The sequence below is a fragment of the Perognathus longimembris genome, chromosome 1 (genome assembly GCF_023159225.1).
Source record: "Perognathus longimembris pacificus isolate PPM17 chromosome 1, ASM2315922v1, whole genome shotgun sequence".
NCBI lineage: Eukaryota > Metazoa > Chordata > Mammalia > Rodentia > Heteromyidae > Perognathus > Perognathus longimembris.
This window is the reverse complement of record NC_063161.1, coordinates 49,992,097-50,016,578: the sequence shown is the minus strand read 5'-3', so window position 1 is coordinate 50,016,578 and position 24,482 is coordinate 49,992,097. Positions and strand designations below refer to the sequence as shown.

Sequence of the window (24,482 nt, the reverse complement as noted above, 5' to 3'; positions counted from 1 at the left end):
AGAGTCTAAATCCTTGACCACAAGAAGAGAGTTTAGGGGGCTCCTTAAATCATTTCAAATGTTTATTACTCTGGTTTTGACCCACTTGCCAGGACCAAACATAGTCCAAGCAAAGACAACGAGACTCCAAATGTAGGTTGATTGAAGAATTGACATGGAGACTAGCCCTCGTCTCCTCCCTCAGCTTTCAGCAAGGAAACAGCCCCAAGGGAACAGAGATTGCCCTGATCCCAGCTGGGGCCCTGCGGGAATAGGCACCCTTCATCAGCCTCAGGGTGGGGGTCAGGCAGAGAAAAAAACCCATTCAGCAAACGGTGAATTAATTCATCAGTGACACTCACTAGACACTATGTTGAAACAGAACTATACAACTTGTGAGGGAGGGGGCCCAGGAGGGAAAAACGAAGGAAGCAGTGACACTGTTCAAAAAGAGTGTGCTCATGACCTGACTTATGTAACTGTAACCCCTCTGTTCATCACCTTTATAATAACCATTTCTTTTAAGTCTACTCTGGCCCATAACAGGGCTGTGGCATCTTTCTCCCCAGGGCCTCTGGGAGGATACAAGTGGCTCCCAATGGTTTGCCGCCATCAGGAGGGGTGGAAAGAAGAAAACGCATAGACCTGGTCCCTTAATGCATGACAGACTGCCCTTCCCTTCTTAGACTTAAAATATCAAGAATTTAGAAGAGTTGGGATGACTCTCCACAGAGCCCTGTGCATCCTTGAGTAGCTCTCAACCTCTCTGGGCCTCAACACTTCTGCTTCTGAGCACAGTCCAGTGTAGGAACCCTTAGAGGGAATGGATGGTCTAGACTGAGCCATCATTTCCCATCAGCCTTTGTCTCCTTCCCCCAGGCGGGGATCACTTTCTCAGCCTCCCTTATCTCTTCCCAGGCAGCGTGGGAGAGGAGAGGAGACGATCGTGAGTGGGACCTAGCCTCCAGGAGGCGGCTGTGGCCCCCAGGCACAGCAGTGATGTCAGCCCTCTGACTCACCATGGGGCTGTGATTGTGGGAGTGGGAGTCGGGCTGTAAACAGAAATATACCCACCCCAGAGACTGGCATTCAGGCATGTAACTCCTTCAAACATTCACCCAGCTTGCTCTCGGTGCCAGGCCTTGCTTGTGCTGGGAACGCATGGCAGGTGCTCTAGACAACCTCCCTCCCACCTGGCCTGTCACTCACCCGTTCATCCCCAACAGGGCATGAGAGGTGTCTGCCTCCTCCAGCCCTTCCTCCTGACTGGACTTCCAGGCATCCAAGCTCCGACCTTCTTTTGTAGGTAGCCACTTGGAAGGAAAAGCTCGTGTTCACATTTTTTTATTTGAGCAATTTTTTCATTTTATTTGAGTAATTATAAATAGTACACAGCAAAGTGAAACAAAAATAAAAATAAATTCTAGGAACCAGTCTGATATTTGCATCAGTTGACACCACTTGGCAGTGTCTATAGTGTGGTGAGGAGATAATGTAATTGATCTCGACTGCATTGGTTAATTGATTAGTGAGCCTCTTGAAATAACTAAAACTCGGTCGCTGTTAAACACAGAGTATACCTGCAGCCCCAGAAATCAAGAGGCAGAGACAGCACAATCAGCAGGAGAAAGCCCTCAGCTACATAAAGCCTGAGATCTGAGAATCACCATTCAATGCCAGCCTGGGCAGGAAAGTCCACGAGACACTTATTTCCATTCACCACCAAAAATGTGGAGCTTTTTAGAGTGGTGGTCCAAGTGGTAGAGCATTGGCCTTGAGCAAAAAAAAGCTATAGGCCCTGAGTTCAAGCCCTACCATCAGAAAAAAAAAAAAAAAACAGAAATTAAATAGTTCTGCCACCCACTAACAGAGCCCTGAATGTGGGCCAACCTGATCATCCTGATTGCAGAGCAACCGGGAAGACACAGGGCTGAGGTACCCCACAGAGAGGAACAAGACTTCCTCATCTAATAATAATCCTTATTATAGTCAGCCTTTATTGAGCACTTACTACACAGCGCAGAGAGGCCCAAACACTTCCCATGCCGTGATGTGCTTTCTCTCCACGCTGGTTTTGCACTCCTTGCCTCTTGCCTCTTTCCCACGCTAGAGCTCCCCCCACTCCAGGACAGCAGTTTCCTCCCAGGTTGTTACTCTGCCCAGATGACGTCTCCTGCATCTTCAGCTCTATTACAGAGTTAACAGCTCATCCTGATTCCCCACAATGGTCCAGTATTAGCACTGAAAGTCTCCCCCACCCCCCTCACCCCCGATCCTGGACCTTAGCTCTAGTGGGAGGCAGCTTCTCACCATACTGCTATGAGAAGTCTCTGGTGAATTATACTTCTGGAAGTAATCCTTTCATTAAAGTTAACTCGGCTCTTGGGTCCTCACCACCAGGACAACAAAGAATAAGAAGGAGGAGGAGGAGGAAGAGGAGGGGGCGGGAGAGGAGGAAGGAGAAAATGAAGAACAAGGGCCATGTCAAAAGGAAACAAAAGTCTAGCCACAAACCATTTGCTGCAGTAACTGTAATGTGTGGCCCAGAGCAAGGCCACTATTGGCCAAGTGCTGGTAGCTCATACCTGTAATCCTAGCTACTCAGAAGGCTGAGATTGGAGGCAGAAAAGTATGTGAGACTCTTAACTCCAATTAACCAGCAAAAATCCAGAAGCAGAAGTGTGGCTCCCAGCCTTGAGCAAGAAAGCCAGGCAAGAACCAGAGGGCTTGAGTTCAAGCCCCAGTACCTACCCACAAGAAAAATAGTCCACTGAATCAAGCTATCTCAGATTAATTGTTCTCTCCCCCCACCCATGATGCTAAATGGCATCATCCCCACATGACCCTGTGAAGTGGGTGCTGCTACTCGTCTCTGCTGATGGATGAAGAAACATGGATAGGATCACCACGGGGAAATAGCAGAGAGAATTCAAGCCCAAGGGTTCCAGCTGCAAGGAACTCTTTCTTGGGTAGTTTTGACAGAGAGACACATTGATCTGAGAAAGGACTGCCCTCCCTCTCATGCAGCAGAGAAAGACTGTGACCCCGCTGCCATACAGGCATTAGAGCTTCGAGAGGAGCCAGGTCCCCACTGGGGCTGGAAAGCAAAAAGGGGAAGGAGACACAGCAAAATCCCCCTTGGTGGCTGATGGGCAGAAAAGGTACTCCTCCCTACCCTTCCAACCCCCAGCCCAGGCTCCCAAGCTCCTGGCTTCCAGCAGAGAGCAGAGAGTAAAGATGGCAGAGAAAAGAAGTTTCCAGCCTAGTGTTCAGAGAGCCCTGGGGAATGGGATGGGGTGGGATGGGAGCCAAAGGAGAAGGGGAAAGGAGCAGAGTTTGAACCCTACACCCCCAGAAGGCCCCTGGGCATGAGCTGAACAAAGCTCTTGGGTGCAAGAGAAGCACCAAGCTAACAGAGAAGCTGAGTTCGATCAGAACCAGACAGGTACAGAGGCCAGGCCAGTAACAGGTGCAGCTACAGTGTTCTGGGAACAGGACGGGTCCATCTGGGAGGTCTGGACATGAGGGACAAAACTTTGGGTGCAGACTTGATGACTAGGGATGAAAGTTCGGGACTGATACTTGTTCCACAAGGCAATTGATGAGGGACCAAGACAGAAGAACTGATCAAATACGTGTGGAGATAGAGCAGATGGCATGCATTCAAGAGACACACTAGATTGGGTACCAGTGGCTCATGCTTGTCATCCTAGCTACTCGGGAGTCTGAGATCTGAGGATTGAGGTTCAAAGTCAACCTGGGCAAGAAAGTTGATGAGACTCCTATCTCCAAATAACCACCAAAAAACCCGAAGTGGAGCTGTGGCTCAAGTGGAAAAGTACCACCCTTGAGCAAAATAGCTCAGGGACAGCACTCAGGCCCTGAATTCAACCCCAATACCAGGAGAGAGAAAGAGACAGAGAGAGAGAAACAGAGAGCGTGGGGCTTGAAGGACTCCTTTCACAAGCTGACAGGAGAGCCCAGTGAGATGAGGCCACACTTAGACACCACAGATATTCCTCAACTTGCCTCCCAAGGAGAGCAGGTTGAAAAGCTTACCACCTTTTGTTTATCTGGGTAAGGTGTGAAAGCTCAGGGCAGAGCTGAATTGCTGAAAAGAGTGGCATAAAAGCTTCCCTTTGCCACAGAGATTCTTTGTCCCTGCCCCCTTGGTCTCCCTTCTCAATGTCCTTTGGGACCTGTATTCAAGGCTTGACATCTATGCCATTCACAATTCAACACCTCTGAGTCAGAGCTCAGAATTGGTTAAGCGGAAGCTGGTGGCAAGAACCAGGCTTGCTGGCCTTGGAGAAAGCTGAACCAGGGGACCCCTGAACAGGAGTTTGAAGAAAGGACGCGGCACAATGGGACCTTTCACTGTACACGGGAGCCCACACCTCCCCCTCCCCATTCCTGGCAAAGGGAATCTGAACAAGTCAGAGGAGACCAGCTTCGAGTGAGCTAGGCCCGAGGCTCTGGGAAGGAAACTCTGGTTCTCTTGGGTGTTAGGGATTCCAGAAGAGGACAGGCCCCTTCCAGAGGAGCCTCGAGGCAAAGAGTGTGCCTCAGATCTGTGTCCTGAATACAGTTTGCAGAAAGAAAGTAGGAAAGGTGCATAGAATAAGAAGGGAACTTAGTGCTGTGTCTCCACAGGGGAGTTAGGCCAGCAGAGGGCCAGAGAGAGGAGGCAGGAGGACAGCAATGATGCCCTTGGCTCTCTCTCACTAAAGGACGTGTGTGTGTGCATGCATGTGTGTATGTACGCCATTACTGGGGCTTTAACCCAGGGTCTGGGCACTGGCCCATAGCTCTATCACTCAAGGCTGGCGCTCTACCACTGGAGCTTTTTGGCTTTTTTGGTAGTTAGTTGGAGAGAAGAGTCACATGGACTGGGCTGACTTCAACTATGATCCTCGGATCTCAGCTTCCTGAGCAGCCAGGATCACAGGCATGAGTCACAAGATAATATTATCACTAGGGAGAATTTCCGGCTCTGGCTGAGAGCTCTGGGGCATGGGGAGACTGAGGCTGACAGGCTGGCAGCCGGGCCCTGCACACCTAGACTTGGGGTGGGTGTCACAGCATAAGAAGCCAATGGTGGAGCACTCAGAGCAGAGATGGAGCAGGACTTTATTGACGGTCTCCCTCAGACTCCCCTGTGGGCGGTGGACCCAGAGGAATGGGACAGGAGCAGCACTGATGGCTCAGGAGAGAGGTGGCCGCCTGGTCAGTCAGTAGATGATGGACGTCTTTAGACTGGACTCCTCTGTCTTCTTCACAATGGTGTGGCCAGAGCTGGAGCCAGAGCCAGAGCAGGAGCTAAAGCCAGAGCCAGACACAGAGCAGGAACCCAGAACAGGACGGCAGCCAGTGCCCAGGCTGGCGTGGAAGCCTCCAGTCACGATGCTGGAACAGCCAGACCCAAAGCCACCTTTCCCGCCTCTGAGGCCACAGGCGCCCGCACGGCCATCGCCAACTCCTCCAAACGCCGAGGCACGGCCTTCCACCATGGCTGCCAAGAAATGTACCACAGTCATCACAGGGCCCTCCATGCCCCCACGGGGGGCCCCCATATTCGAGCTCCCCTCACACTTACAGATAGTGACCTGGCTGGGACACTCTCCCGACATCCTGGGGGAGAAAAGACAAGAAATGTTAGCAACAGATGCAGGTGCTTAGGCAGGTGCTTAAAATATACAGCCCCCAGTTCAAAAAAAAATCCTTCCTAGCAATTGATTGCCCTTCACAGCTCATGGTGTCAGGAAATCTCCCAGAATCCCTCTTAGCAGGGAGAGCCCTGTGTGTGGGGAGTCTATGCCCCTGCCACCCACCCAGTCACAAATCCCCAGGTCTCCCCAACCTGTCCCACCTGCACTCCTCGCCCTCCAGCAGCCTGCGGTAGGTGGCAATCTCTACATCCAGGGCCAGCTTGGTGCTCATCAGCTCCTGGTAGTCCCGCAGCAGGCCAGCCATGTCCTGCCTGGCGGCTCTCAGAGCGCCCTCCAGCTCGCTCAGCTTGGCCTGGCCATCCTTCAGAGCTGTCTCCCCATGCTGCTCAGAATCAGCAATGGCTGACTGCAGGGTAGCATTCTAGAAGTGGGGAGAAATGAGGGAGAAAGCAGATGTAAGCCCCCAAAGCCCCACAGAAGACACAGAAGGGCATGGGCCAAAATTTCACCAACCCAATATGGCTTAGTGGTAAAGTGCTCGTCTCGTATACATGAAGCCCTGGGTTCGATTCCCCAGTACCACATATATAGAAAAAGCCGGAAGTGGCGCTATGGCTCAAGTGGCAGAGTGCTAGCAAAAAGAAGCCAGTACAGTGCTCAGGCCTTGAGTTCAAGCCCCAGGACTGGCAACAAAAACAAAACCAAACAAAATTTCACCAACCCAGAGTTGCTGTCACCACGCCATCCTCCAGCTCTTCCCGCTGTCAGGGAAAGCATGGCCTCCACAATTTCCTTACCTCTGGTAGAAGGTTGAATTGGGCCCCCCAAAAGATTTTGGCCACCCAGGGTCTCAGAATATAATTCTACGTGCAAGTAGGACCTTTACTGATATACTGAGTTAAGGATCATATGTCATCATACTGTTAACTAAGGTGGGCCCTAAATCAAATCTTCTCCTTAGAAGAAGAGGGGGTTGGAGGTATGGCTCACGAGGTAGAGCACTTGTCTAGAAGTACAATTCCCTGCATTCAAATCCAGTATGAAGAAGAAAGAAGAAGAGGATAGGAGGAAGAGAAGAAAAAGAAAAAGAAAGAGAGAAGGAAGAAGATGATGTGAAAAGGAGAAAGAGGAAGAGGAGACAGTGGCAGACAAAAAGAGAAGATACTGTATAATGATGGAAGTTGCCAGGCGCTAGTGGCTCACACCTGTAATCCCACCTCCTTAGGAGACTGAGATCTGAGGATTGTGGTTCAAAGCCAGAACAAGCAGGAAAGAAGCCCTAAGATGCTAATCTTCAATTAACTAGGAAAAATTCAGAAATGGAGCTGTGGTTTAAGTGGTAAAGTGCTAGCCTTGAGAGGAAAAAAAAAAAAAAAGCTCAGGGACAGCACCCAGGTCTGAAGTTCAAGCCCCAGGACCAGCATTTAAAAAGAAAACCCAAGATGGAAGTAGATTCTTGTAGGAAAGACTTTGTGTGAGCAGCTGTGATCCTAAGCCTAGATACTCGTAGACACTTTTGCTTCAGAAGCAGCTGCAGGTTTCTGGACCCCACACTGAGAGGTTCTGGTTCCCCAGGAGACCCAGGAGTCAGCATGGGAAAGATCACACAGAGGATTCCAGAACTAGAGTTCAATTCCACTGGGGAAATGCTGAGCAGTAGAACCCAGTCCCTTCACCGCAGACCCTGCATCCCCTTTCAGAGGAGAGCTGGTAAGGAAAGTCTGGAGACATGATGACCTCCACATGCTCCAAGCCCCTTCTCCACAGAGCCCTCCCTGCTCTGGAAGGGGCTTGGAAGGGAAGGCCACATGCCTGGGGGACCCACCTGAGTCTGTGATCTCTGCTCCCCCATACTCTGGGCACCCTCAAACCTATCCTTGCACTTTGGGGAATGCAAACCAGAGATTCTCATCAGCTAGTAAGCTGTGACATCATAAGCTATGACCGCATGCCCCTATGGGAGCTCCCTTTCCCACCTATGCCATGCCTGTGCCACACCTGCTCTCCTCACCCTCACCTTCCCCAACAGCGGCCCTGGAAATACAGTGCTAAGTCTTCAAGTCTCTGCTCAGTGTGAGGAGCAAGAGTCAAAGAAGAGTTTGAGTAAAGAGATAAATTAACTTTCTTCCCAAGGAGCTGAGTGCAAGAGGTCCACCAGGAAGTGAACTCACAGTGGTCCAGAATGCCAACATGAAGGCTAGAATTCACAGGACACAAGAGGCTGAACTCGTTCCGAAGCTGGCTGGAGGCCCACTCTCCATCCGCTTGAGCCAGAGCCACAGCCACTTATCCAAGGCTTCTGTACAAACCGTGTGAACCTGGCTGGTGAGCCGGAGCTGGGGGGAGGGTTGGGGTGGGGAACCGCCTGTCAAGGATGGGTGCCCCGAGCCTCACCTGCTCCTTGAGGTTTGCGATCTGACTCTGCAACCTGTGCATGGCATGCTGCAGCTGGGACATCTGCATCTTGGTCTCCTCCATGCTGTCCCCGTGGTGCTGGACCGATGCCTGGAGCTCCTGGTACTGAAGGAAGAGGAGGAGATGCAGCTGGTTGGGAAGATGGCTACCTTTGATCCCAACACCAGGGGACACCCCATCTCCCAGCCTTTGGAGGTGCCTCCTGACATCTTTGTTTTCCTGGTGCAAGTCAATGATGAGCCCAAGATGTGGTGGATGTGCCTACAGAAAACCCAGCCTTCTGGAAAGAGCCATGGACCTCAAAGAGGTTTTCCAAAACCACCCCCATGCCAGATGCACATGGCTCACGCCTGTAATCCTAACTACTCAGAAGGCTGAGATATGAGGACCATGGTTCACAGCCAGCACAAGCAGACAAATCTGAAAGGCTCTTGTCTTGAATTAGCCAGCAAACAGCCAGAAGTGGAGGTGTGGCTCAGGTGGTAGAATACAAGCCTGAGGGGTGAGGGGCGGGGGGCCAGCTCAGGGACAGGCCCTGAGTTCAAACCCCAATACTGACACTGAAAAATAAAAATAAGAAGCATTCCAATGGGAGCCCCAGCTGTTCCCAACCAACACCAGGCCTCTCCACCCCCCCCCCCCACCACCACCACCATGCCCCAGCACCTTCATCTGGAACATGGCCTCAGCCTCGGCCTTGCTGCTCTGTGCGATCTCCTCATAGCAGGCACGGACCTCAGCAATGATGTCGCTGAAGTCCAGGCAGCGGTTGTTGTCCATGGACAGCACCACAGACGTGTCGCTCCCCTGGGGCCGCAGCTGGCCCAGCTCCTACAGAGAGGACTGACTCAGTGTCCACCGCCTTGATGTTCTCCCTTTGATAAACATGCTCACACTCATTCACCCGCACTCATACCGGGGTGCTGTGTCTGCTGTGCCCTGGTGAAGCTTTGTGTCCTCACTTAAAACGAGGGCCAGCAGGCCGGCCGTGGCTCGTGCCTTGTCCTATCTAATCAGGAGGCTGATACCTGAGGGTAACAATTTGGAGCCAGCCTGGGCAAGAAAGTCCGTGAGACTCTTATCTCCAGCTATTCACCAAAAGAGCTGGAGATGGAGCTGTAGCTCAAGTGGTAGAGCACTAGCCTTGAGCAAAAAAGCTCAGGGACAGTGCTCAGGACCACCCAGAAAAGAAAAAGAATAAAGATAGGGGCCATGACGATGGTCTTCAGTGACCTTTGTAGCTTAGACATTAAAGGAAACGGCCCACCAGGCTGAGGTCCCCTGTCATTCTTCTCACTCTTCATCATGTTTTCTGGTTTACTAGCTTGTTGCATTTCCCCAGAGATACCAATACACTCCAGGCAGTGGACTGGGACCTTTGCTCCAAATCCTATCTGTAGGCTCACTGCCTTACCTTCAAATCCTCACACTCATTTGCCTCCTAAAACAGGCTAATTTGACATGGTGGCCTCTCTATTTTTCCAACCCTCCTTTCCCTCTTCTCCATAGCTCTCATCTCCTTCCAATACACATAAACTTGCAATTTTGAGTGGTGTGTTGGTACTAGAGGTTGAATTCAGGGTCTGGGCATTGTCTAAAGGACAGCTTTTTAACTCAAAGCTATCATGCTAACACTTGAGCTACAGCTCTGTCTGCCACTGCCTTCTTCTCCTTTTTCATTCTCCCTCCTCCTCCTCTTCTTTCTGGTTATAATTGGAGGTGAAAGTCTCACAGACTTTCCTGTCCTGGTTGCCTTTGAACCTTGATCATCAGATCTCAGCCTCCTGGGAAGCCAGGGTTACAGGCATAAGCCACGAGTGTCCAGTTTACATCCCTCACTGTTTCCTAAATCCAGTGCTTGTGTCTCTAGGAAGCCGGCCTGTGTGCTTTCCCTCTGGCTATCCATTGATGTGTCTCCAATACCTAGGGATCCACACAGTGACTTCTCAGTAGTCGATTCAGTTACCCCTCCCGGCAGCTCCCCCGATGACCTTGCCCGTGCTGCCCCCTTCATTGGTCCGGCCCTCCCCTGGCAGAAGCTCACTTCTTCATACAGATGCTTCAAGAAGCAGAAGTAGTCTCTCAAAGACTCCAGCTTGCCTTCCAACTCCAGCTTGCCCAGGAAAACACCATCCACATCCTGAGGACAAGAAGACAGCGTTCGTGCATCCCTCACTGCCTCTTGGTGGGCCCTGAGCTGACTGGAGAGCTCTGTGCACTCCTGCCCAGCCCCCACCCCCTTTCTGCTCCAGTCCCACCCTGGTCTGCACCATCCGCCGTCCTACACCTCCAGTAAGCGTTCCCTGCTTAGTCCCACCCTTCTCTACTTCCTCCACTCCCTCCACACCCTGTCCTGCAATGACACCCAGGACAGCCTTGTGTGGAAGGGTCTCAGGGTCTGGGAGAGAGTCCCATTTCAGAGGAGGACTTCACACAAAGCAATGGTGAGTCCTGGGTCAGAAGCTCCACCCGCCGCCCTCCCAGCCTAGGAGCAGACTGCACAGTGGGGGCACACGATCTGGTCGGAGAACTTGCCCCTCCCACCTTCTTAAGGACCCCAAAGTCGTTCTGCACCATGGCATGCTGGTGGGCCTCCTGCTCGTACCTGCCAGGTAAGTAGAAAAGGACACATCAGAAGTCTGCTGACATCAGAACCCACAACCCTGTCCCCAAGCTCACCGTCCCTGAGCAGGGGCCTTACCTTCACATACCCAGACAGGAAAGAGAACAGTGAACAAGGCAGGACACAGGCCAAGATGCATTGCACTATTACCTGACTTGTTGAATTGAAACCCCTTTGCACAACTACTTAAAATAAAATAGGAATAAGAGTTTGGGGTGTGGGGTTTCACTTTATTTTTTTTAACCGCAGCTAGCTCTCTTCTCCTTTCCCATTGGGAGGTTTTGTCACATCCTAGCTATGTCCCTAGTCCACTCAGACTATGTCCCCTGAGACAATAGGCCACATTACTTCACAGTTTCTTTTTTTTTTTTTTTTTTTTGGTCAGTCCTGGGGCTTGGACTCAGGGCCTGAGCACTGTCCCTGGCTTCTTCTTGCTCAAGGCTAGCACTCTGCCACTTGAGCCACAGCGCCACTTCTGGCCATTTTCTGTATATGTGGTGCTGGGGAATCGAACCCAGGGCCTCATGTGTATGAGGCAGGCACTCTTGCCACTAGGCCATATCCCCAGCCCCTTACTTCACAGCTTCTAAAGCAATTTAAATGCCTGTTCTCGGGCTGAGTGTGTGGCTCAGTGGGAGAGAACTTGCCTTGTGTGCATAGGGACATGGGTTCAATCCCCAGCACTGAAAAACGAAAATCCCACCAAATGCCTTCTCTTGCTACAGACAGGCGTCATCTGTGGAACTCAGCTTGGGTTTTATGAGGAGAAAACGGCTAGACTAAGATTTTCCTCCACCAGCACCATTACCACCCACAGCGATCACCCCAGGGAGACCCAGAACCCTGAGCCCCCTTTCCTCCACCTCTCACTAGCGCTAGAAGTCAGAAGGAAACCTCTCTCCAGTGTGCAGGTGTGGAAATTGAGGCAGGGCAGTGGATAAAATGGCTGCCTGAGACCACACAGCTTGTCCTCGATTCACAGCCTCTCTGGCCCACATCTCCCTTGCGCACAGGGCCCTCTCCACACAGCCCCACAGTGAAGGCCGGCATGGGCCTGGGGACGGCCCCACTAAACTCATTGCCTTCCAGGGACCAGAGGACATTTGAGTCACTTTAGCCCGCAGCCTGCTAAACAGGAATCTCTTGAGAAGAAAAAGAATCCACTGAGGCATTATTTAAACAAGCCCTTCCCAGCCCTGACCAGACACCTGGGCCCTCTTGACAGGGCCTGTAGGAATGGGCCCCAACCCAGTGTGAGAGAGATCTGCCTTGACCTTCCTCTGGTATGCGCAGAGCTGGGCAGGTGGCTGCCGAGAGTGAAGGGAAAGAGGGGGCAGGAGGAGAAAAGGGAGGTCAGCGGTGCGGATGCACTGTGGGAGATCCACGGGCTGGTGGAAGTCCTCCCGGACCTTTCCCACGAGACACAGCATCATTGCCTACTTGGCCTTGTACTCTTCCTCCTGGTCCTGGCAGGCCCTCAGCTCAGCATCCAGCGCCCCTCGGTCTCTCTGCAGCTGCTCCAACTGCCTCCTGAGCTGGGCCAGGCAGCCTTCGAAGATGGGCTCCAGGCCCCGGGGCCTGTCGTTCACCTCCAGCTGCTGCAGCAAGGACCACTTGGTATCCAAGACCTTGTTCTGCTGCTCCAGGAACCGCACCTGCAGCCAGGGAACAGAAACCCTGAGGCTCTGCCCTCTGGACGGGGAAGCTTTTGGATACACTCCTGACCACCACCCCTCCTCTGAAAACATCCATGTGGCTGGATGGGTCAACATGGAAGTGTCTTTCCCACCATGGATCAATATTCCTCTACCCCTAGGCCCCAGTCGTGGAATCACCAGGCCTTAGCCTAAACAGAGAGATTCCAGTTAGACTATAGGAGGACTTTCTTGCTGTGGAAGGAAAAAGTGGTAGAAGGAAGGCAGACTTGCCCATTCCCAGGCTAAGCTGTTTCTCACCTTGTCAATGAAGGAAGCAAACTGGTTGTTGAGGGTCCTGATTTCTTGGGTCTCCTGTGTCCTGACCACCTGGAACTGGGGGTCGATCTCAATCTTCAGGGGCATCAGCAGACTCTGGTCCAATGTCACTTCTCGAATGCCCCCCGGAGGGCACAGGGAAAGGCCAGGCCCAGCATTTCCTTTTTCAGTCCATAACCCAAGCCTTCCCCGGGACCCCCAGGCCCTCCCTCGAGCACCTCCTTGGCAACCCCGGAAAGAACCAAGGCTCCTGGTACTGAAGGCAGCCCGCCCACTGGCTCCAGAGAGAGCCATACCAGCCGAGCGCGCACTGAAACCCTTCTGGGCCCGGCATGGGGAGAGAGACATGGCAGAGACAGGCAGTCAATGTAGCTACAGAGAGATGACAGAGGGTCAAGGGGTGTGTGTGTGTGTGTGTTCCTGCCCTGGGGCTCAGGCACGGGACTTTTATCCCCTCCCGTCCCTGGGCTGGGCCTTGGAGAGCGAGATGCTCTGAGTCTGACTGTGTCGGTCGCTTGGCTCCGGCTGACTGACTATGACACACCTGGAGAAGGGATGGCAGGCACGTGCAGAGATCAGGGGAGAAGGAGGCCTAGCTCCTGCCCTGGGAGCTCCAGGGTCGGTAGGAGGAGACAAGGAAGTGAGCAGAGACCTGGATCACAGCACTGGACAATGGGCAAAGTCCCAGAGGGCCATTAAGGGAAGGCTTCCTGGAGAAGGAAGCAGGAGGAGAGAGAAAGATGCTTGGAGGAGATGGGAGAGGAGGGAGATGAGGTACCAGGCACCCTGGAGAGGCAGGACAGAGAACAAATCTTCCCAAGGAAGACCTGACCTCAAAGAGATGGAGGAGGGAGGCCCTGTGCAGGGAGCTTAGCAAGGTGTTGCAGTCTTGTCGACTGAAAGCTACTTCCGGATTTGGAAATGACATTAAAGAAAGCAGGGCACCCAGTCCCTCCTCTAGCCCAACCCAGCAATCATCCAGTGGCACCACCCGCTGGGAGCAGGCCTCCCCAGCCACACAGCACCATCCAGGTGTCCTGCCATCCTAGCAAGGTGTCTGTGTGTCCAGGGTACAAGGCAGAGGCACCGGGCTTCAATTTTAAAATGTTCATGCCTATAATCCTAGCTACTCAGGAGGCTGAGAGCAGAAGATTGTAGTTCAAAGCCAGCCCGGACAAAAAAGTATATGAGACTCTTATCTCCAATTAACCACCAGAAAACCAAAAGTGGCGCTGTGCTCAAATGGTAGAACACTAGACTTGAGCTGAAGAGCTCAGGGACAGACAGCACCCAGACCCAGAGTTCAAGCCCAACGACAAAATAAAATTTTGTAAAGTTCATTTAGAAAACTACTCTTGAGGGGATGGGAGCAGAAACTGGGGAGTTCAAGTCCTCCCAGGATGGACTCTGTCTCTGAGAGCAAAGTCTAACCATTAGAGCAACTCTTCAGGCTTCCAGAGGATTTTTTAAAATCCAACATCCTGCCCAAGGCACAGGTCTCTGGCCTTCAGAGCTGGATAGAGCTGGATGGAGCTGGATGGAGCCAACAGCTCCAATTCTTAAGAAAGCCTACAACTTCTTGCTGGGCGCTGGTGGCTCATGCTTATCCTAGCTGCTCAGGAGGCTGAGATATCAAGATCATGGTTTGAAGCCAGCCTAGTTAGTAAAGCCTGTGAGACTCCCCATGGGTGGTTAATCCCTAATTAACAGCCAAAAAAATCTAGAAGTACAGCTGTGGCTCAAGTGGTAGAGCTCTATCCTTGAGCAAAAGAAGCTCAGGGACAGCACCCAGGCCCTGAGTTCAAGCCCCAGGACACACACACACTCTCTCTCTCTCTCTCTCTCTCTCTCTCTCTCTCTCTCTCTCTCTCTCTCTCTCTCTCTCTCTCCAACTTCTTTATGTGCTGACAGGGTTTTTGCTCTGTGAACCCCCACCCAGAGCTTGGGACATTTGGAAAGTAGGACACTGGGGTCTTTGACAATGTTGTTAAGACAGAGAGCGTTCAAAACACCCAAGAGAGAAGCTATGAGGAAGTCAGTCTTCGGTCTTTGGCAATTAGACCAATTCCACAGGTGCTCCACCCAGGCCAGCCAACCCAAAGCCAGCCCCTCTCCGCTCCCATCCGGAGATTACAAACCCCTTCCTTCTTCCCCCAGCAGTCTGGCAGCCACCTCTGAGTGACACTGAAGGGGAGGAAGAGGCGGGCCTTGGGCCTCTGATGGAGACCACAAAGGAATTCATGACACAGGGGCCAGGTGAAGGAACAACAGGAAGGAAAGAGGGGGGAGAGAGATAGGCACTCCAGGCTGAGTACAGCCAAGCCAAGACAGAAATGCTGAGAAGTAGCTTGCATCCCACTGAGAGCACATTCCAACCTCTCCCCATCCCCACAGCCCCTGCTAGGCAGAGGCAAGACTGGGGCATTTCTGCCCAGCTGAGACCTTCCTCATCCCTGGAGCCCTGCCTGAGATGGGGGGAGAGGGGGCATCCCACCCTTTCTGCATTGGAGAAGGTGGATTTCAGAGGTCACACTTGGTGCAGGGTCAGCTCTACCTCCAGAGAATTTTCTGTACATGTGAGATCTGAGACTATGAGGTCATGTGATCCAGTGCCTGTGTGTGTACCCCGAGGCCTGCCATAGCACTGTGTGGGACAAGACCAAGCTCTCTTGGGTAACCTGCAAGGTCACAGCAGTTGACCTGTAAAGCTGTCATTGCTTCTGAGGGGTTTGCCCGAGCCCACCTACACCATACTCAGGCTTTTAGACCACAAGCCCCAGGAGCAGCCCCAAACCTACCTCTTCTTCCTCGTGCCACCCTTCACCCTTGCATAGAGAACCCTTGACATGCTGGATCTTTGCTTCACGGTGTCTGCCCGGCTCCTCCTTCTCCAGTCAGCTCTGCATCTGCCACACTCAAGGCAGCAGGAAGGATTTGTTGGAAGAGATGAATCCGGATCCATGACAATCACCCAAGAACCTTCAGGAATCCCCGGATTTGTAAGCACTTCTGTATTATACTTATCCTGGGTGACAATCACTTAAAAGATCATTTGGGTTGCCAGGTGCTGGTGGCTCACGGCTGTAATCCTAGCTACTCAGGAGGCTAACATCTGAGAATCGTGGTTTGAAGCCAAGCCAGGTAGGAAGTTCCATGAGACTCTTATCTCCAATAAGCTACTTAGAAAAAGCCAGAAGTGGCACTGTGGCTCAAGTAACTAACTAGCCTTGAGCACAGAGAGGCTCAGAGACTGTGCCCAGGCCCTGAGTTCAAGCCCTAGGACAGGCAAAAAAAAAAAAAGGTGGGGAGGGGAATGAAGAGAAAAACACAACAGGGGCTGGGATGTAGCACAATGGCAAGGCACTTGCTTAGCAACTGCAATGCCCTGGGTTCAATCCCCAGTACCAAAAAGAAAAGATTAAAAAAAAAAAAAAAAAAAACTGGCAATGGACAGAGGCCCCTCCAGATGGGTTGTCTCCACACACCTGCGTCCAAACCATACAGCAGAATTGCAAATGGCTCCTGCATCCTGACTAAGCAACACTAAATCCAACAAAGACTCCCTGGGAGGTCTTTACTCACCTGTGCCCCCTCCCCGGGCAGCCATCCCTTATCAATCACACACTAGGGTCGCAGTCCTTCCCTGGCCCAGTTCCACTTCCAGGAAAAGCCCTGGCCAACGAGACTTCCTGCAGCTCCCTTCTCAACTAGGACCGCTGGACTTGTCTCTCTCTGATAGCTCCCCAGCCCTGCCTTCTTTGTGTGCTTGATTTTTTTTGTTCCTTCATTATTCATTTGCTTTGTGCCCAAATGCCGTGTATTCATTCATTGGACCAAGCACAACTGAGCCTCTTAGGCACCAGGCCTTGTGCTAAGAGTAAGGAATTTAGGAGATACCAAGGTTGGGGCCCCTGCACCAAGAGACCTTAGAATCCAATGGTGAAACAGACACTAACCAAGTAATTAGACAAGTCTTTAACTGCAATTATGATAAGGAGAGAAGAGAAAGAAAGGAAGGAAGGAAGAAAGAAAGGAAGGAAGGAAGGAAGGAAGGAAGGAAGGAAGGAAGGAAGGAAGGAAGGAAGGAAGGACAGCCTAATGTAGTTTAGCCCCTAGTTTATTCTTGACCGTGCCAGGAACCCTCTGCCTCTGGGCCTTTGCATTTGCTGTTTCCTCTTCCTGGAGAGCTCCTCCCCAGATGCCTCTTTCCAAGGCCACCGTGCCTGGCTATTCTCAGTCAAATGTGGACCGCTGAAGACATTCCTCCTCTGTTACTTCTGTGCTCAGAGCAGGACCCATCCCTTCCAGACACACTCTGTCTCACTAACTGGCTTTATTGATCGCCCAGCACACACACTAGCCCGTGAGCTCCCTGGGGACACGATTTCACTCACGCCTGTGCCCTCCGCACTGAAATCAGTGCCTGGGGACCTGAAGGTGCCCAATAAAAGTGTGAGGACTGAATGAATCGCTCTTCTGCTTGGTTCCATGGCTGTCTATCTCTGGAGATTCTTGTCACTCTCAGCTCCCTTCTCCAAAGCTCCGGGCATCCCTTCTCTGGGCTGCCTGCCTGGCCTTCTCAGCTGGAGAAGCATCTTGAGGTTTGAGGAGTGTGTGGGTGTGTGGGTATGCACACACGTGCACGTTGACCACTGCCTGAACACTGAGTTAAGTGATAGGAGCGATACAAGATGGATGGATAAGGCCCCTCCCTGCTGGGAAAGAACATTCAGTCCCATGGCAGATACACCCACGCGCTCACTGGGAGCCCCCAGAGGACGGGTCTCAGAGGCTGCCCAGGCATGGTGGAGAGAATTCTCTTCACCTTGAGGGAACAGCATAGTCCTGGAGGAAGGTGAGGACAGAGCCCCGTAGCATAGCATTAAAACCAGCTCAGCCAGGAGCCAGTAGTTCAGGCCTTGTAATCCCAGCTACTCCAGAGGCTGTGGTGTAAAGATCAATGTTTGAAGCCAGCCCAGACAGGAATGTGCATGAGACTCTTATCTCCAATAACTACCAAAAAAAAGCTGGAAGTGGCTGTGTGGCTCAGGTAGTAGAGCACTAAGCTTGAGCAAAAGAAACTCAGGGAACAATGTCCAGACCCTGAGTTCAAGCCCCAGGACCAGGCAAAAGGGAGGGAGGGAAGGAGGGAGGGAGGGAGGGAAGGAGGAAGGGAGGGAGGGAGGGAGGGAAAAGGGGAGGGTGAGAGGAAGGAAAGAGAGAGGAAAAAAGAAAGGAAGGAAGGGAGGGAGGGAGGGAGGGAGGGAGGGAGGGAGGAAGAAAGAAAGAATACTCTGTGACTCTTATCTTCAATTAACGGGGGGGGGGGGGGGGGGAAGCAGAAGTGGAGGAGTAGATCAGCTGTTAGAGCACCAGCCTTAAGTGAAAAAACTGAGGCAAGCTCCCTGACCCTAAGTTCAAGCCTCAGTACCAGCATAAAGGAGGTGGAGGAGGAGGAAGAAAGAGGGGGAATATAAGAGGGAGAAGGGGGAGAGTTTGAAGATCCTTTCAGAAACACTAACTGTAGCATTTCTTTTTCTTAGCATGTTCAGAAAGCAGGGAGGCATCTCCTGGGGTCAAGAGAGTGTCTCAGGGCTGGGAATGTGGCTTAGAGGTAGAACACCTGTCTAGCGTGCATGAAGCCCTGGGTTCGATTCCTCAGCACCACATAAACAGAAAAAGCCAGAAGTGGCTCTGTGGCTCAAGAAGCAGAGTGCTAGCCTTGAGCAAAAAGAAGCTCAGGGACAGTGGCCAGGTCCTGAGTTCAAGCCCTGAGATTGGCAAAAAAAAAAAAAAAAAAAAAGGAGGGGAGTGTCTCCTGGTACAAAGAAAGCCAGGCAAAGGCAAGGAGGAGGGCCAGAGAATGGAGTGAAACTTGGGGTTTCCCTCGCTGCCTCAGGCCACCAGAGGGGCCTCGATGAAAATCTGCCAGCCCCACTCCCCCACCACAGACAGTCCAGTGACCAGCCCTGACCCCAAGCCCCAGGGAGCCTTCTTCAGCTCTCCTGGCTAAGAAAACCATAACCCATTCCAACCCCAAGCACCCTGATTATCCCGGTATGTCAGCCATTCCAATTCGGCTCTGCCCATCATCCCGCCCTATTGTGTTTCCAGGGCACCATGACCTAGGTAGGACAACAGTGTTCCTTACATAGAATGAAAAACCCCACTCCTTCTCTCTGTAAATCGCAGCTTTCCTGTGCTAGTCCTAATTTTCTAATTCCTCTGCACCCAAACGGAATTATCACAATGTGGCCCCTTCGTCTTCAGCCCTTTCAGCCTGCCTAGCCCACGCCCCTCCTCTGAGGACCTCCAACACAACAAGGCTCCAGGCTTCCCCCAAGCCTCATAGGCCAAGGCCAATGTGGCTGCCTCCCTGCTTCAGCGAGGCCTCCCCATCCAGCCTCTGTGGGCCCGACAGAGGAGGAGGGAGCCAGAAAGTGACAGCCTGCTCCATCCTGACTGCAGGCCAAGCAAGGCTCCTCAGCCTTGGGCCCCTCCTGTCCCCTGGGCCAGGGACCCACTGAACTGCTCCTGAAGGGTGGCGGTGGGGCCCCCCAAATGGGAGTAAGCGTCTCACGACACTGATGCCCACACAGCCCCTGCCACAGAGCTCAGGAGGTCAGGATACATCTCCAAGTTCCAAACAGAAGAAAGAGAGATAAGATACCAAGGGCTCACTTTCACAAGCAACACAGTGATCACTTTTTGGTTAATGTTGGTTTATTTCATGGTACTGGAGAACTGAACTCAGGGCCTGGGTCTCTCTAGGCAAACACTCTACCAGTGGGGTTATAGCCTAGTTCTTTTGCTTTTAGTTTGTTGTTTTTTTCAGATAGGACCTTGAGCTTTTTACTGGGACTAGCCTCAGATTGAGATCCTCCTGCCTCTCTGCCTTCCTGTGTAGCTGGGATTACAGAAGTGAACCACTGAGCCCCACCCAACATGGGATGATATTGTACAAAGAACTTTTTAAAACCTACCAAAGACCCTGGGATGGTTTGGTCTCTTCAGAGCCTTTCGGTTCTTTTCTCCTCTTTCCTCCTCACCACAGTGTGCGAAGTTGGTATTGTTCTGATTCACTCCACAGACAGGAAGAAAGGAAAAAAAAAGAAAGAAAAAGAAACTTCCCAAGATGGCAAAGACAGAGACAGTCCAAGTGAGGATGAGAACATGGGTCCCAAACTCACACCATCTGAGAAGCCTTCCAGCAAGCACGCCCCATCCCCCATGTCGTCTAAGGTGCAGTGATACAGAGCGTAGCTTTCCCTGGCTCAGGGCTGGAGGCAGAGCCCAAGGGAGGTGCTGCCCGGCTCCCTCGCTGGGGAAGCCAACTACTGACACATGTGGCCCTCCTGGGGGAGGGGGCCAAGCCGGGGGCGGGGCCGTTCCCCAGGTGTTGATGCTCCCACCTCAACTAATTTCTAATGGGAACACCACCACTAAACTCACTAACAGAGGGGGAGTTGGGAAGCTCTCTGCATTTGCTCCAGCGGCCCCATGGGTGGGGATGGGTGAAGGCCTTCTTGCCCAGAAATGATTGTCCTGGGCTGGGAGGCTGGGCCGGGGACATCACACATGTTCCCCTGAGTGGGGAAGAGGGAAGCAGTTCCGGGTTAAGGGAGAGAACAGGAGTAAATAGGCCAGGCTCACCAGCAGCCCTGGTCTCTCTGGCCCAATCAGGTTGAGCCGGTTGGGCACCCTGCTGCTAGCAACTGGCCCTGGATTGGCAAATATTATGGGCTTGTTGCTAAGGACCCAGCACCCAGAGGCTGACAGGCAGCCTCTAAGGCAAAGGTCTGGGCATTCCTGCTCCTGGAGTAGGCGGTTGAGGCTCTGGTAGGGACACCCAGGCTGGCGATTGTGGGGAGACACTATAGACCCATCTCACATGACACTTCCTGGGGCCACACAGATGGCCCTGCAGTGGGTATGGGGGCTGGGGTGAGGTTGTCTGGTGCCCAAAGAATGATTGACTGCCGAGCACCCATGGCTCATGCCTATAATCCTAGCTATTCAGGAGGCTGAGATCCAAGGATCACAGTTGGAAGATGGATCCGAGAATCCAGCCCAGGCAGGAAAATCCGTGAGACTCTTAACTCCAAATAAACCCCAAAAAACCAGAAGTGGCACTGTGGCTCAAAGTGGTAGAGTGTTAGCCTTGAGCAAAAGGTGCTTAGGAACAGCAGCCAGGCCCAGGGTTCAAGACCCAGGTCCAGCAAAAAAAAAAAAAAAAAGAACCACAGCCTGAGAGAATAGTATTGTCTAGACAACTTTTCACCTCCCACTAGTGGATATGGCTTCGACGGGGCAGCACATGAGAGGATGCCACACAGGCAGGAAGGGCAGTGGGAACCACGGCATGGGTGAGGGGGGCGCAGAGGCCTGTGTCCAACTGTGACAGCAAATACACACCTCTAATCCCTGTACACTGGAAGCTGAGGCTAGGCTGTGCATCTGAGGGAGAGGAAGACAGAGACAGAGACAGCAAGAGAGACAGAGACAGAGACAAATAGAAGAGAAGAAAAAGGGAAGGGTGGGAAGAGGAAGAACAGGAGGAGAGAGAAGGGAAGGGAAGGGAAGGGAAGGGAAGGGAAGGGAAGGGAAGGGAAGGGAAGGGAAGGGAAGGGAAGGGAAAGGAAGGGAAGGGAAGGGAAGGGAAGGGAAGGGAAGGGAAGGGAAGGGAAGGGAAGGGGAAGGGAAGGGAAAGGAGAACAGGAGCATGTTTGACGTCAGGCTGGGATTGAAAGCAGGGGTGTATGCTAGGAAATCTCCCTCCTGTCAGATCTCATCTCCAAACCCCAGCTCCTTCCTCCAGGCTCCATCCTTCCTGAGTCACACCAGAAATAAGGGCAAGGCACAGTTGACCTTGAGCAGGAAGGGCAAGGTCAGCTCTGTAGGCACAGGTCAGGAAGGGCCCAGCCCAGGGCCTGCTCAGGGCCAGGCTGTCCCACCCATGCTGTGGCCACACAGAACTTGCCAGCAAACAACTTTCCCACCACTGCCTCGCGCATGGGCTGATGCTTCCGAGACAAGGCAGTGACACCTGGCCAAGGGCTGTGTCCTGCACCTTGGTCTCAAGGGCAGCAAAAACTGAGGTCCACGGAGGGTAATGCGGCCTGCCAGCAACACACAGCTGGGGTAGGACTCGCATCTACTAAGCCAGGACTCACTTTGTTCTGCAATTTGGCCGGCCAGGAACAGACCCCGAGATAAGAGGAGACCTCAGCACCCCCTGCTTGAGGCAGGCCACCTTCACTCATCCACAGGGACCCAGAGCTTCTCTAGGCCAAAAACTGCCCCCCCTCCCTGCCCCCAAGTGGATTGCACACCTGCCTGCAGCCAAGGGGCCAACCCTGTGACCTCATTGACCTGAGCAGCCTCCTGTCCATCAAGATGCTCTCCAGTCTAACCTTAATCCTTCCTGCTGCAACACCAGCCCAGCAGGAGGAGGCCCGGGCTGCCAAGGCCCTGTCCCAGCTCCTGAGTCAGCCTGGCCCATTGTTCTAAGACTTGGTCTGCTAGGGTGGCTTGAAGCCCAGCCAGCTGAAACCTGCGGGCAGGAAGAGGGTGGCAGAGGGAGATGGGAACTAGGGCAGGAAGAAGGGAGATGGGCAGGAATGGAGGGGGCAGGAAAAAAAGGATTCTGTCACACCTATGACTTGGTTTCTTGAAGTCTAGGTTTGTTTGTTTTTCATATGGGGGGAAGGTCCTAAGTTTTATGGCATTTCCTCTCCCTCATACGAATAATACAAGCCCACCCTGATGTTGAAAGTTTTAAGCAACAAGTAGCACTGAAGAAGAAGGAGCTGGGTGTCAGTGGCTCACGCCTGCAATCCTAGCTACATGCGGAGGCTGAGATCTGAGGATCACAGTTTGAAGCCAGTCCAGGTAGGAAAGTCCATGAGACTCTTATGTCCACTTAACCATCAGAAAATCAGAAGTGGAGCTATGGCTCAAAGTGGTAGAGGGCTAACCTTGAGCTAAAGAGCTCGGGGACAGCGTCCAGGCCCAGAGTTCAAGCCCCATGACTAAAAAGAAGAACGAGAAGGAGAGAGAGAAGGAGAAGAAGAGCAAACAAATTCAACCAGGTATGGTGGCTCTCTCCTATAATCCTAGCCATTCTAGGCTGAGAACAGGAAGATAGAGATTCGACGCTAGCTCAGGCAAAAAGTTTGTGAGACTCCTCAACAGAAAAATCTAAGCGTGGTGGCCCGTGCCTTGCATGCCAGTGACAGCAGGAAGCATAAAAAGTCACAATAATCTAGAGTTAAAAAGCAAGAGTCTATCTTAAAAATCAAAGCCAGAGGGCTGGAGGCATGGCCACACTGGTAGAGCGCCTGAATAACCAACATGAGGCACTGAGTTCAAACCCAAGTACCACCAAGAACTGTTATAGAAATACTGTGTCTTAAAAGCAACCACTATGGGCTGGGACTATGGCCTAGTGGCAAGAGTGCTTGCCTTGTATACATGAAGCCCTGGGTTTGATTCCTCAACACCACATATATAGAAAATGGCCAGAAGTGGGGCAGTGGCTCAAGTGGCAGAGTGCTAGCCTTGAGCAATAAGAAGCCAGGGACAGTGCTCAGGCCCTGAGTTGAAGCCTCAGGACTGGCCAAAAAAAAAAAAAAAAAGCAACCACTATGAACATCTTTTCTATCCACACATGATTCGGTCAATTTACATTATGCACTGTGTGTGTCATGATTGTGTGAACCGCGTGTGCATGTGTCATTTTGTCTTCATCCCTGTCATCCAGGCCTCTTCATGAGATCCTTGTCGCACACAAGGATTCAAGTGAAGGGCTCACATCATGTATTCCTTACACAGATCTCAGAGCTTTCCAACACATCCACAACCTGGTTTCGCTCAGGGAGGAGCCTTGTTCTGGAAGCCCCATCTGATCACACACACACACACACACACACACACACGCACGCACGCACACACGCAAGCGCGCCAACCCGTGACTCACCAGGCTGCATGGCCTACTCCAGTCCCAGTCCCAGATGCCTTTCCAGGATTTTCCAGGACGCAGACACATTCCCAGCATTCCTTTGCAGGCAGGGGCGGGAACCCAGGTTTCTCTCACTCTCGACTCCCCCTAGAGGTGACCGCAGTTCCTGGAGCCAGGAAAGGCCCTGGGATCTGGGGAGGAGGCAGCGGGAAGCAAGGCCTCAACAGAAGTAGGTTGCCCAACAAAAGCAATCTCACAGGGGTCCCCCGACTCTCCCTTCACACTTCTGGTGGGGGATCAGAGGTCAGGGCTCCTCAAATCAAGGAGGCCCTAGAGTGCCTGGGATTTTCAAGTCTCAGCTGTACTTTTTTATTTTTTGTCAGTCATAGGGCCTGAACTCAGGGTTTGAACTTGGAGCCTAGACATTGTCCTTGAGTGCCTTTTGCTCAAGGCTGGTGCTGTCCCACTTGAGCCACAGCTTCACTTCCAGTTTTCTGGTGGTTAATTGGAGAAAAGAGTCTGATAGGCTTTCCTGCCCAGGCTGGCTTCGAACCATGATCCTCAGATCTCAGCCACCTGAACAGCTAGGATTACAGGCATGAGCCACCAGCATCTAGCCTCTCTGCTGGACTTTGAGATGTCCCAGACAACCCTGAGCCAACCAATTCTCTAGGAGTGAACTCCTGGGACCCTGGAGGTACCTGGGGTATCTTCACATGCTCAGTGAAGCTTGGAATCTGGGGGGAGCAGGGCCCCGTGGGCTGAGAATCAAGAATCAGTCACTGTCTCCATCTGGGGCCAGCTATGTGGCCTCAGCCACGGGGCTTCACCTCCTTGTGGCCTCCCTCTTCTTTCTTGCCTAT

General features: G+C 52.4%; 1 protein-coding gene across 1 annotated transcript; it reads right to left on the bottom strand.

Moving 5' to 3' along the window:
- Positions 1-5,210: 5,210 nt before the first annotated feature.
- Positions 5,211-13,007, bottom strand: Krt78 (keratin 78). Its single transcript, XM_048350393.1, has 9 exons — positions 12,642-13,007; positions 12,127-12,341; positions 10,608-10,668; positions 10,108-10,203; positions 8,730-8,894; positions 8,043-8,168; positions 5,849-6,069; positions 5,576-5,610; positions 5,211-5,491 (listed from the first exon to the last, which is right to left on the bottom strand). The coding sequence occupies exons 1-9, from the start codon at positions 13,005-13,007 to the stop codon at positions 5,211-5,213; spliced, it is 1,566 nt and encodes a 521-aa protein (XP_048206350.1).
- Between the last annotated feature and the right edge of the window lie 11,475 nt (positions 13,008-24,482).

What these genes read in the sequence shown, in the direction of transcription:
- Krt78 (XM_048350393.1), bottom strand. Translation starts at nt 13,007, where the DNA reads ATGTCTCTCTCCCCATGCCGGGCCCAGAAGGGTTTCAGTGCGCGCTCG. An exon ending in AGGCCATGTTCCAGATGAAG is followed by an intron (nt 8,169 to 8,729) that starts GTGCTGGGGCAT and finishes CTCTTCCTTCAG; the next exon opens with TACCAGGAGCTCCAGGCATC. An exon ending in TCGCAAACCTCAAGGAGCAG is followed by an intron (nt 6,070 to 8,042) that starts GTGAGGCTCGGG and finishes CCCCACTTCTAG; the next exon opens with AATGCTACCCTGCAGTCAGC.